Here is a 12,475-nt window from a genome sequence, read left to right as displayed (position 1 = left end):
TTTATCCATGCATGCAAGGCTTTGAGCTGGGCTGTACAAGAGGAGTGGCCGTGTACTTGTCAGTGTCAATGAGGACAGTGCTGTTTGTGCACATCTGAGGACGCCCAGGGGGGTCAGCGGCATATACACATGACCATCCATTTACAGTGCACAGAGTGTGTGTGTGTGTGTGTGTGTGTCTTAAAGCAGTGTACTGTACTTGGCGCCACGGGCTGGGAACTTGATTTGCATCTCAAAAACAAGTGCAGCTGTATCTCACGGTAACGAAAGAACGCATAGTTTCCATAACTGTTCTGCCAAGCCTTAAATGAACCAATCACATGGAGCGGAAAGCCAAGTCATATCTGATTTCCTGGAGGGATGCGTACGCACTGCAAACTGGGAGGAAATAAAGAAGAAATAAAGACAAATTAAGCTAGAATGTGATGGGAATATTTGAGGTTTGTGGTGGTGGAGACCTGAAGGTAACACCAAGGTTACACAGTTGTCTTTTATATCCAGTAAAACACAAGGATGGGCCACTGCAGCAGACTGAATGATGGGAGAATAAGCAGGAGACTATCAAGCTCTAAAGAAGGAATGTGCAGAGGATTATCCGGTGCAGATGCATTCAGATGAGAACATCCTCTTTGCATTTCAATGCATCTGCAGCTTGCAAAGGCAACAAGTCCCTGCTCAGGCTCCACTGTCACCGCCGCAGGTTTCACTGCGACCGCTGAGGCTGCCGCAGTAACAACTACTGTCAGTGAAGTTTCCCTCCACACAGACACACACACACACACACACACTCTCTGATAAATACACAACCACAAGAAAACACAACTTTTACACACACACACACACACGTGAAGATCTGGAGGGACTCACCAGTCAGACAGGGGGGAGAGACGGAGGAGGACTCGTCCAGAAACCAGCATTCAGCGGCTGCTTGAAGGAGAAAGTGGTTCGGGTCTGTTCACCGGGTCTTTATCGTTCCTCCTCCCGGTGCTGCACCTGAAGAGACGCGGCTCATGTGTTCGTCTGCGGCGGCTACAGGGAGCGATGAGTCCCGCTGCTCCTTCTCCGGCGCTGGTGTGGAGACACCGAGATGTTCAGTTCACTGTGCTCCGCTCCGAGCTCCGCCAGTCTGCAGGAGGAGGAGGAGGAGGGTCAGCAGAGAATCATGGGAAGTGTAGTCCGCAGCTTCGATGACAGTGCTGCATCTGCTGCAGCTTTACTGTGGATGTCTCCTCTGCAGTCACTAGAACTCTGGTGTATTTCTCCTCATTCACAAACATACAATCAATCAATCAGTCAATCAACCAAACTTTATCTGTATAGCCCCTAAAAGGAATCAATAAGTAAAAGACAAATCAATAACTAAAAGAAAAAAATCAATAAATAAAAGAAAAAAAATCTATAAATAAAAGAAAAACGAATAAATGAAACAAAAATTCAATAAGAAATCTATGAAAGGGAATACACACTATAAAAAAGACAACTGTGTCAAAGGATGATGGGAAATGCTGTCAAGCTGGATCTTGTATTTGATAGCTTCACATCAAATTTCATTACAACATAAAGTAGCTTCGAGACACACCACATAAAAAGAGAAGAGGCCAAATCTCCTTACTGGGAGGTTTCACATAATGAACATATGTTATGTACAGATGAAATATACTGGATACAGATACATTCTTTGCTTGTGTGAAGGTTTATTCACTTTTAGGACGTTTTTTATTAAATCTAATTGAATTTAATTGAATCTAAAATGATGAACAAAATCTAATAATATTCATGACCAATACATTACAACTAGATATAGTAAATAAGAGTATACATGAAATAATTGCCGTCAAATTTAATTATATCAGTAATATTCACCATCAAAACAACAAGCAAACTTTCTCCAAATTTAATTAGAAAAACAGTGGCTGATACATTTCCTTGTTTACATCAGAGACAGTTTGAGCTCCATGATTTATGATCTTCACTATGCATGTTCCTGACAATCTGTTTGAATAGTTGTAAGAGTAGTAGCATAGACTAAGAGCACTAGTAGTTTGAAAAAGACACGTTAAACAGCCTAAACACGCTATTTCATTATGAAAACAATTTATATTACATAACTTGTTGTCATGCTCAGGCCTTGAGAGATGAAACCCTTCAACAAGACAGTACTGTTTTTTTCTCTGAGGTCAACCGTCCCCTTGAGCATTCATTGTTTCTCAGCGCCCTCTCACCCACTTTCTTTTTACTGTAGTACAACTACACTTGTGTACAAGTGTGTGTGTGTGTGTGTGTGTGTGTGTGTGTGTGTGTGTGTGTGTGTGTGTGGGTGTGGTAAGGTGGGTGGGTGGATGTGGGGTGTGTATAGGAAATGCTTCTGCCTCTCAGTAGCCGTGTGTGTCTAAATTTAGAGCCCCGAGCCTCCACTGTCTAACTGTCACAGGCTGGGGTCGGATTGTCGGCCTTTCAGGAAAGAGATTTGCAGCGTGTTGAAGTCAGTATAAATTGTGCGAGCTGGGGCGTGCTGGACACTTTTTGTTCGTCAAACGCCCTCGAAAACAGCAAGGCTATAAATACAAAGCTAAACTGCACAGAAACAAAAGGAAGTGCAAATATAGAAGTGCTTTATACATTTACATGTGTACATGGGTTAGTTAGTGTGTTATGTTCACTCTCTCTTCTCTGAAGATTTTTCCTGTCTTGAAACTTAATTATCTTTTACTGAGAACTCATAACAAACTCACATTTACTTCAAAGTGAGAAGAAATGGCAGAAGCATAAATCCGCCACCACTTGCTCTCAGTTTCCACCTCATCCACTTCCACAGAAAATCAAATTTGACAAGCTTCCCTTTGCTGGAATTGCAAAATGCCCGTTTTGATTTGAGGCTTCAAACCTCCAAACGCTTACTCATTTTGCAGAAACAATTCAATCCATTATTGGATTTGACTCAAGTGCTAACTCAGTCAACATTTCAAATGAATTTCCATTACAGACCTTTTTTTTCTAAAAACCTTGATAGGCTTTTGACCTTTTTCATCTGTAGAGAGCAGGAAGTGGCAGCGGCTGGGGACCATTTTGTCTATTTGATTATGAGATGTGTCGGTTTGATTGTCTACTTGGAGAGCAGCACCTCCTTTATTGACCTTAGGGCCTGACAGACCCACCATCCTAATTCTCCTCTTTGACACTGCTTGTCAGATGGTTGCAGGAAGGTGCCCCAGTCAGTTTATTTCCATAAATGAACTTTGCCTCTTTGTGAAGAGTTTGCTGCTGTGTTCACACCTCTAACTGTGTCACAGTTAAAAACCACAAGATGGTTGTTAATGACACTTGTGGTGAATCTCATCTACTACTGTGAGATTGCATAGACAACTGACATTACAGGAGAGAGCAGGAACCTGGTTGTCAGTGATGGCTGCAGAAATCCCAAAACTAAAGTCTGATGTTAAACAAGCAAAAACAACTCATCACCCTGTGTTGGAAATATGTTTACATACAAGACTCACAACATACATTCCATCTATCATCTGTACCGCTTTTCCTTTGCGGGTCACAGAGCTGGAGCCAATCCCAGCTTGGGAATTGGGCGAGAGGCGGGGTACAACCTGAACAGGTCGCCAGCAGAACACTGGGAGACACAAAGGAGCTGGGATTCAAACTGGGAACGTCACAACATCACAGCTAATAGATTTAATACCTCACCTCAAAAATACAAGATGCGCCAGGAGAAAGTGTTATTGTAGGAACATGAAAAAAGATAATAGCCATCGAAAAGAAAAAATCAACTCAATTTGAGATAGGGAAAAGTATTGCAAGCATTGAGTACATAAAAAAGTGGGTTTTATATTGAAATACAATTGGAGGTTGTTGGTTTTGTTTTTCTTTTTTGGTCACGAGAAGGTAGACAATGGTGTAATAATATCATTCACAAGAAATTGTAAAGGTTGTTGTTGTGATTGAAGAGAGAGAGAGAGAGAGAGAGAGAGAGAGAGAGAGAGAGAGAGAGAGAGAGAGAGAGAGAGAGGCAGGATATATTTAGATTATATCTGATATATTTATTTAAGTTGATCAGATATGAAGATACTGAAGTTTTGTTGTTGTTTTTTGCCGTTGCTGTTTGTTTTGTTTTGTTGGATACAGAGTTGTGGGTTTTTGTTTTACGGATGTTTTTAATGTCAAGAAATTAAAACAATAAAACGATTTTGAAGAATGTAGAAATAAGATATAATAATGACCCTGTGGAGGTGGAAATCAAAATATAACAAAACGTATTGTTATGTTACAAATACTCAAATAAACCCCATTAATAACTTATCACCTTTACCTGTTTACCTGTTTGTTCTTCTTCTGCCACTCGAACACCTGACTTACTTAATCCTCTGGCGCCCCCTCGTGGTCTTTCATGAGCAGCACCTGTCCTCCTTCGGGGTCAGAGGTCAGCGCAGTAAAGATGGCGGCTCCCAGTAAAGCCTCCGTGGTGCTGAAGGCTGTGAGGACAATAACGGTCCGGTTCTGCCCGTTCGAGTCCAACGTCCGGTCCACGCGGTAAGAAACGTGTGTGTGTGGTGACGGCTCGTGTGGCGGCGCCATCTTGTTTCCGCTGGACCGTGAATAGAAGCAGAATCACGGTCAATAGGGAAATATCAGTGTTTCCAAACAGCAGCGGACACAGGCTGGTTTCATCTGTGAGCTGCTGAAGGTCACTGTCAGTTAGAGTGAAGTGATTATTAACTGTTTAGTTGAGCCTGAAGAGACGCTGGTTACCTCTGGTTGTCTTTACTTTGTGTATGAGCAGCTGTGAGATGTCACGTGTTGTTATTTACTTTATGTTTATTCTCTGGACCTGGTTGTTAAAGCAAATTATTTACCTGTCTATCTATCTGTCTATCTATCTATCTATCTATCTATCTATCTATCTATCTATCTATCTATTTATCATATCTACTGTTTCTATCTATCTATCAAGGTGAAACATATCTATGGTTGTGTGATGCTCTTAAGCTCCTATGTAAACATTATTTATTACAAGTCCTGGTTTATTGAATTTTCTTGTGTTAAAGTGTTTAAGTCTTGTCCGTGAAATTCACTTTAAGTGTCTAAATTAAAAATGCCTGTTATGTAGACATGTACTTTTTCAGTGTTATTGCAGTGGAACGTATTTCACAACTGTCAATACTGTCTGATGGTTAAATTCAAAGAAACAAGTTCAAACCCAGATGTTGAGTGTAAAATTTAAAACCACATCTGTGAAGGAAAATGGTATATATTTTTAAAAATAGAATAAAATAGATTATTGTTTATTGTTTTTGCACAGAGTACAACCTCTATGAGTACAACGAGATTAACTAACAATCCTGTAAATGCATTCACAGAAATATATAGATTAAACATACTTAATGAAAACAGTGAGATAGCTTATTTAGTTTTAGAATATACCATAATATGTGTCAGGTGCTGTTGGATGTAAACATGAATATTAAGTTCATATAAGAGGCTGTAGGGTAAAGAGTCAGTGTTGGTGTTGATGGTCACTGAGGTCCAGACAGTCAGTGTTTAACAGAGTGTTTCTCTTATGGGCTCTGGGATTGAAGTCGCTGTTATTGATTATGTTTTCAAGTTTAATTTAAAAGTAGCAGAAAATGGAAATACTCAAAGTAAAAGTACCTCAAAAGGATACTGAAGTGCAGTACTTTTAGTAACTTTACTTATGCCCCTCAGGGAGTTTCTGGCTGCGGTGGGCTCAGAGAAGGTCCGGTCGACCAACATGAACTGTGAGGTGACATCCATGGTAAAACATGACCGGTCCGAACCAGTAGTGGATATTACTTATGGTAAGTATTATCTGACCACGTTTAACTGTGTAGGAGAAGATATGTCCAAGTCAGGCTGTACCTCACACACTTTGATTTCACAACTCGTGCATTTACTAGAAAGTATTTAAATTTGTTATAATTTAAACTGAAGGAATTTAGGAAAACATGTGAGACGTTTTCGCTGAAAAACTGAAATTGACACAAGCAGAATAACAAAAATAGACGTCTACGTGTTTGAATACAATTTTTTACATGAAATTACAAAATGATTTATTAAGAAGAAAATCTTTGTTTTGTTTTTACATACATTTAATATGGCAAGAGAAGCCGGCAGATCCCTTTTAATGATTTAGCCTGATAAACACCCAGAGCTTGAAGACATCATTGTTACTTGTTGTTTTTGCTCTTTGAGACATGTCTATGCTGAAAGACAATATTTAAAAGTAAACAAAGCTGATGTAAACTTGCTTCATAGCTTATGACTTACTACACACAAACTATCAATCTCCCACACATCATGAGTCAAGCGCTCACTAAAAGCAGGAATATCTGCCACAGGTCAGCAGAGCTTTGGACGGAAGGAAGAGTGTGTGACTTGACTGTTGCTCAGGGTTAACTGATGCACTTCTTATACACAGATGTGTCCCTGTGGCTGTGTGAGTCATCTCACTTTGTCTTTCTCCACCACAGCAGATGGAGAGAGGCTGGTGATGAAGGGGGCACAGCTGACCAGCAGAGAGATGCTGGAGGCGTTTCAGTCCCGCTGCATCGCCAAGGACCCGCAGGGAAAAGCTGCAGCAAAGAAGTGATGATCTGTGTGTTCAACTCATCTGTATTTATCTGTGTACATTTCTAATAAATATTCATTTCTAATAAACTTATCTTGATTTAAATGTGGGGTTTCTGGTGTGAATTGACCTTTGATTCACTGAAGCTACTTAGAAGTTCTTCCTATTTACCTTGATCCAAATTTCGCAACTGTCAACATGAACTTTACCACACTCAAACTAAAAATACCAAAATACTGCACACTCGTACTAAGGGGAAATGGTTTGGACATTCCTGTGTTAGAGAGACATCAATTGAAATGCGTTAAATTCAGTGCTGTGGTCAGTGCAGGGTCGTGGGGGTGATTTTGCATAATACGTCATTTTGCTGATAATAAAAAAGACTGTTCCAGCATTTTAGAGAACGTTAAGCAAGCTTCAACCTTCGGCACAGTTAGCTTACGTGTCATTTGGCAGAGTTTTAGATGCAACTTCTCTGAAAAGAAAAAAACACACCTTTCATTCAGTAACATAAATCCTATCCTCTCCTACTCACTCAGGATTTTAATTACATGCGTAGTTTCCACATAGAAATCACTTTTTCTGATTAGCTGAACATGTTCATATTGGTAATTCATGTTTTAAACCTAATAACTACTATCTTTCTCTATAAAGGCAAGTAAAACTGGTACCAACTACCAATTATCTATTGTTTTATGAGTAAATTGTCTTAATATTTTAAAGATCAGTTATAAGAACACAGATTTAGGATTTCAAATTTTAAAAAGCCCTGTAGCTGGTATTTGTCTTTTTATATTTTAATATAATTTATGACTAAATGCAAATAGATATATCATTTAATCTATGTCATTAATGTTAATAAAATGATTCATAAATGGAATAAAGTGTTCGGATTCTAATGTTTGCAGATGATAGGAAGATGTTAATGTGTATTTCTTTTAGCACATTAACAGAAACAATTGATAAAACAACCAGTCTAAGGGATTTTGTGCAATCTTGTCAAACCCACAAGTATTTAATGACTGATCAAAAAAGAAAAACATGAATAAATTGTATTTTAACAAGTAATAAATTATAGTAACGATTCACAAACCCCCGGGGAATCCTCTCACTACACTTCCCATGAAGCTTCAACAGTGGGCCTCTGGTTTAAGACCTGTGGGACATGCTCCTGAAGCATTCCAACATTTTTTTTTTATATTTCCGTTAAAATGACCATATGTTGAATTTCTCATAACAAGAAATTGACCTTTTCACATTTTGCTTGTAATATAAACAAAAAAAACTGTGACTGTTACAACATTTGTGGGGAAAAAAATATTTATAAAAAAAATGAGAAAAGTGTTTTTACTGAAAAAATATTAATACAGAGAAACCAGGAATAACATGTGTGTATATAATATGTTGAGGGTTAGGGGCAGAGGATGTCACACCTTGTTAAAGCGATTTGTGAATATGGGCTTTACAAATATAATTTGATTGATTGATATAGATAGAAACTAGAGAACAGGTCGACAATATATGCATGTAGAGGAAAATGACAAAAACAATACTACTAATAATAATAATAACACACACACCAACATACACTAGTCTAAATACAGCAGGATTACTTTGTGGTTTCAGGGGAAATAGTAGTTGCAGAAAACAGATGATTACAGATGCTGCGTTGCCACCGTGTGACGTCTCAGGCCGTGATTGGCCGCTGCCGTGTGGGTCAGTGTCGGGCTGCTCCTTTAAAAAAAGCCTGTGAGCCTGATTCCCACACTGGAGCAGAGTTGAATCCGGAGTCCAACCACTGGCCGCAGTCTGAGGAGAACACATCAACCAGAGACTGCAAACATGGTCGACTGTTTTGTTGGGACGTGGAAGATGATTTCCAGCGAGAACTTTGATGACTACATGAAAGCAATCGGTAGGAGAGAGTTACACATGCTATTAACTGTGGGAATAAAGGATTTGAAATAGTTGGATTTGCAAAATGTGCAAATGCTGCAAGTGAATTACACAGAATGCATTTTTTAAAAATGTTTTTTGCTCCTTCTTCTCCGCAGGTGTGGGGTTTGCAACCAGGCAGGTGGGCAACAGGACCAAACCCAATCTGATAGTGAGCGTGGACGATCAGGGGGTCATTTGCATGAAGTCTCAAAGCACCTTCAAGACCACCGAGATCAAGTTCAAGCTCAACGAGCCCTTTGACGAGACCACCGCCGACGACAGGAAGACCAGGGTTAGTGATGGAGGACAGAAAACTCATCCTGATACAGTCACTGGGTGTTTTCTGTGTCTGTGCATGTAGAAGGTGAAAGTTTGACTCATGATGTTTTCCGCCCCGCAGACCGTGGTGACTCTGGAAAACGGCAAACTAGTGCAGAAACAGAGCTGGGATGGAAAAGACACGAATATCGAGAGGGAGATCACAGATGGGAAATTGATAGCGGTAAGAAAATGATTCATTTCGTCAGTTATTCATTTGATTTTGCACATGAAACCAGGTAACTCGGTGAAAACTCCACTGTAACTTTTTTATGAGTTCAATTAGTTTATGCAGGAGACTGTAATCAACCAATAATCATAACCATAAACAATTAATTAATAATAACTGACATTTTACCAGTTTGTCCTTTTCAAATCATGTGCTCATTCATATTTTACCAATGCAAAATAATGCAATTTGATATAAAGTATTTTATATCACATTATAATTAACATGATGCAAAAAAGACACATTATTCTGCATCAAATTTTATTTTTAACACACTGTGAAAATATTGCAAAAAATGATAATGTAAAAAAAAAAACATTATTTTACATCATATTATATTATTGACATACAATGAAAATAATGCAATATGTTCATAACCATTCACTGTATATACTTTAATGCCCACATATGGGTATCAAGTAAAAATTAGTATATATGAAGAAGAATGAATTATAATGTCATTTTAATATAGTAGCTTCTAATGAAACAAGAGGAAACACTTCATTGTTGTAAATATACAAATCTAAAGTTTAAGTACGTGCAGTTATATCGTAAAAGATTTTTTTCTAAAAAGGACCATAGACATTCCTGTAGGATTACTGTGGGATTAACTGTACACAAATTCTTCAGCCCCAATTCTTCCCTAAATCCAAAGCACGTGCAGGAATTCATCTCCACCTCTTTTTGACAGAAATGCATAATGGGCGACGTGATCGCGGTGAGGACGTACGTGAAGGAAGCGTGACGGAGGTCCCCCGGCCCTCAGCCCGCTCCGTCAGATGCTACAGCTGGATGACAGGCTCAGTTCAATGAGCGTACCACCAAGCTAACATCGACGGCGTGTGTTCTGCCCCTCTTACTATCTCTCTCTTCACTGTGTTGCCAAGAAAAAAGAAGAAGGAAAAATCACATTTCTGTGCCTCTGTTCTCCAACATGACACATTTGGGTTCATTTGGAATTGTTGTGGTGATTTGAATAAAAAACCTATGGGAAATTGTTTCTGTCGAGAATGGTGTGTGTGTGTGTGTGTGGTTTGAATTTTTCTGAATCCATGTCAAAGCGTTTTTTCGGAATCAATGTCAAAGCAATGTCAGCAGTTCATTAGGTCACGCTGAGGAATGTGTAGAGAAAAAATAGGCCCTAATGGGAACATACCACCTAATCTGACGAGCTGATTTCCTGACTTTAATGGTTTATTCCCAGGCTCCTAATTACTCCACATGCGATCACATTTTCCAGCTGCTTTCCCCCCCCCCCCACACACACACACACACACACACACACACACACACACACCCTCAAAGGTCAAGAAGCCAACAGTGGTGATGGATGATGAGTGCTGGCAGGAGCTCTCAGAGGAATGTGAACTCTGATTTCGAAGCGAACAGCATCATGCAGAGAGTTCAGCGAGGAAATGTGTTCCCTCTTCCTTTTTCGGGAGGTCGAACATTTCCCATTGCACATTTATTGGCAGCTGCACGTACAGTACACGAGGAATCTAAAAGCAATATGGGACGTCCCCGTAGACATTAACGCCTTTGGCTGCCGCTCAAATGTGTGTGTGTGTGTGTGTGTGTGTGTGTGTGTGTGTGTGTGTGTGTGTTTGCGTTGTGAGTGTGGGATTGTTCCAGAGACCACTGCTACTTTCCCATGACAGGAAAAAAGGAGACGATAGCACTGATTGGACGTAATGGCCAAAGCAGCTGAAACAGGTGGTGGCCGCGGGCTCCTGTTCCCCCCTGTGCGGACAATGGCACCAGCAACAGTGGAGGACGCACAGTATTTGAACCTTTGGGGAGATGCCAAGTGGATGAGAACATCACTGTGGATGGTTGGAAAAAGGTCATGGAAGCTGTGTTAGTTCCTCATTGGCTGTGTTTTTACATTTCACCTCTCTGGAGCCATTTGTATTGTTGATAACAGGAACGACAACAGTAGTGGGTTACATGGACCTTTGCACCAGCCTGAAACAGTTACAGGAGGAACCATTTCCTCTATACACTTAGCATTTAACCTTTTCCCATTCGTTACCAGAGATAAAAAACTTGGCAGTGAGGTGGTCAGTTGGTTTGATGACTTGTTTTTCTACCATAAAAGTACAATATCAATCGGATCTTATAACTTGGGAAAACATCGGTCTCTTTCCCTATGTGGCTAATTCTAACACCTTTATAATTGTGGATTATATTGTTCCCACAAGGTGCATTTTCCAACATGAGATATGGTCCCTTCATTCATTAGCTTGTCCTTTAAGGGTCCTGCGACCCACAGGACAGACAGAGACAAGAAATCATCCAAGCTCACATTCGATGGGCTTTTTTTTTCTTCCAGTGAACCTAAGTCTTTGGACTGTGGGAGGAAGATCTCCCCGGATCTCCCACGCAGATACAGGGAGATCATCCAAACTCCAAAGTCCAAGGACGATCCTCATGTTCCAACCCAGAACACTTTTTTGAATATAAAAAATTGTGTTTCAGGACATTATAAACTAACAGACATAAGAAAACCTGGGCCCAGGGAGAGTTTCACTATATGAATGCTGATACAATAAAAATGCGATGCAGTCATTTCACCAACTGTCCAAAAAAAGGGATTTGTTTTTGTCCTTGTTGGACATAATAAGATAATAACGTGGTAAAAGATATTAATAATATTGTGCATCTATGTGCAGCACTTTCTCTATCACACAATGGCCACACAGCCGTCAGGGGTAATCTGAGGTTCAGTGTCTTGCACGCAGAACGTGAGAGACTGGGATCGACCCACTGACCTTCCCGTTGGTGTACGACCCACTCCACCACCTGAGCCACAGCCACCCTGATGAGCCCTTTGCTTTGTCTCTCTGGTTCTGTGTATTCACTCTGCACTTTATAGAAGTGCTCTGAAAACATGGTGATTTTCTCACAGCCAGAAAGAAAAGATCACATCTGCTCCGGATTGACTTACAGGTGCAGTGCTTGTGATCCACAGGCATCGCCGTCACTTTGTTTGGAGAACGGCGGGGGAACGGGGCCGATCGCCACCTCCCCGTTTTATCTCAGACATCTTGATTTGATGGTCCGCGGTGTTTGTTAATGATGTGAAATTGATCTTGGAAGCAGGAGCTCGAAAACCAAATATGAGTCACATGCTGGAACTGCCTGTCAGTGATGATTTTGAAATGAGCTGCAGCCTCACTCTGTGAATAGGAGCTGCACACTATCAAACACATTACAGCGCAGAGGTTCCCTCTGAGCATCTGAAATAATATTTTCCAGCCGTGGGCCCGGCAGGATACAAAGGGAGGTATTCCCCTGCAGAGGAGAGGTCCTGATCTTCCTCCGCTGCCCACGGTCATCAGAGGTGAAGCTTACATCAGCAGAGAGGTTTCAGAGAGCAAACCAGGAAACTGTTGGCG

General features: G+C 40.4%; 3 protein-coding genes across 5 annotated transcripts in view; 2 read left to right on the top strand and 1 right to left on the bottom strand.

Moving 5' to 3' along the window:
- The window catches only part of pag1 (phosphoprotein membrane anchor with glycosphingolipid microdomains 1), a 49,626-nt gene extending 48,474 nt beyond the window's left edge, over positions 1-1,152 (bottom strand). For 2 of the 3 annotated variants that reach the window (XM_034600399.1, XM_034600400.1), the window contains exon 1: positions 868-1,151. The gene's annotated coding sequence lies outside the window, so the exon portion shown is untranslated. Of the gene's footprint in view, positions 1-867 lie in introns of all 3 variants that reach the window. The other variant, XM_034600401.1, reaches the window with a different exon arrangement.
- A 3,226-nt stretch (positions 1,153-4,378) lies between these two features.
- mrpl53 (mitochondrial ribosomal protein L53) lies at positions 4,379-6,697 on the top strand. The gene is made up of 3 exons (XM_034600642.1): positions 4,379-4,536; positions 5,710-5,822; positions 6,495-6,697. Exons 1-3 carry the CDS (start codon positions 4,394-4,396, stop codon positions 6,611-6,613), a joined length of 375 nt encoding a protein of 124 aa, XP_034456533.1. The 5' UTR covers positions 4,379-4,393; the 3' UTR covers positions 6,614-6,697.
- Positions 6,698-8,350: 1,653 nt separating this feature from the next.
- fabp4a (fatty acid binding protein 4a) lies at positions 8,351-10,083 on the top strand. Its single transcript, XM_034600394.1, has 4 exons — positions 8,351-8,507; positions 8,647-8,822; positions 8,931-9,032; positions 9,769-10,083. The coding sequence occupies exons 1-4, from the start codon at positions 8,435-8,437 to the stop codon at positions 9,820-9,822; spliced, it is 405 nt and encodes a 134-aa protein (XP_034456285.1). The 5' UTR covers positions 8,351-8,434; the 3' UTR covers positions 9,823-10,083.
- The last annotated feature ends 2,392 nt before the right edge of the window (positions 10,084-12,475 follow it).

Source organism: Hippoglossus hippoglossus, chromosome 11, assembly GCF_009819705.1.
Source record: "Hippoglossus hippoglossus isolate fHipHip1 chromosome 11, fHipHip1.pri, whole genome shotgun sequence".
NCBI classification, from domain to species: domain Eukaryota; kingdom Metazoa; phylum Chordata; class Actinopteri; order Pleuronectiformes; family Pleuronectidae; genus Hippoglossus; species Hippoglossus hippoglossus.
Note: the sequence above shows the minus strand (reverse complement) of the source record. Positions and strands in the feature narration are given on the sequence as shown.

Coding starts and splice junctions, on each gene's coding strand:
- mrpl53 (XM_034600642.1), top strand. CDS start 4,394: ATGAGCAGCACCTGTCCTCCTTCGGGGTCAGAGGTCAGCGCAGTAAAG. Junction 4,537..5,709: donor TCCAACGTCCGGTCCACGCG/GTAAGAAACGTG, acceptor TATGCCCCTCAG/GGAGTTTCTGGCTGCGGTGG. Junction 5,823..6,494: donor AGTAGTGGATATTACTTATG/GTAAGTATTATC, acceptor TCTCCACCACAG/CAGATGGAGAGAGGCTGGTG.
- fabp4a (XM_034600394.1), top strand. CDS start 8,435: ATGGTCGACTGTTTTGTTGGGACGTGGAAGATGATTTCCAGCGAGAAC. Junction 8,508..8,646: donor TGACTACATGAAAGCAATCG/GTAGGAGAGAGT, acceptor TCTTCTCCGCAG/GTGTGGGGTTTGCAACCAGG. Junction 8,823..8,930: donor CCGACGACAGGAAGACCAGG/GTTAGTGATGGA, acceptor TCCGCCCCGCAG/ACCGTGGTGACTCTGGAAAA.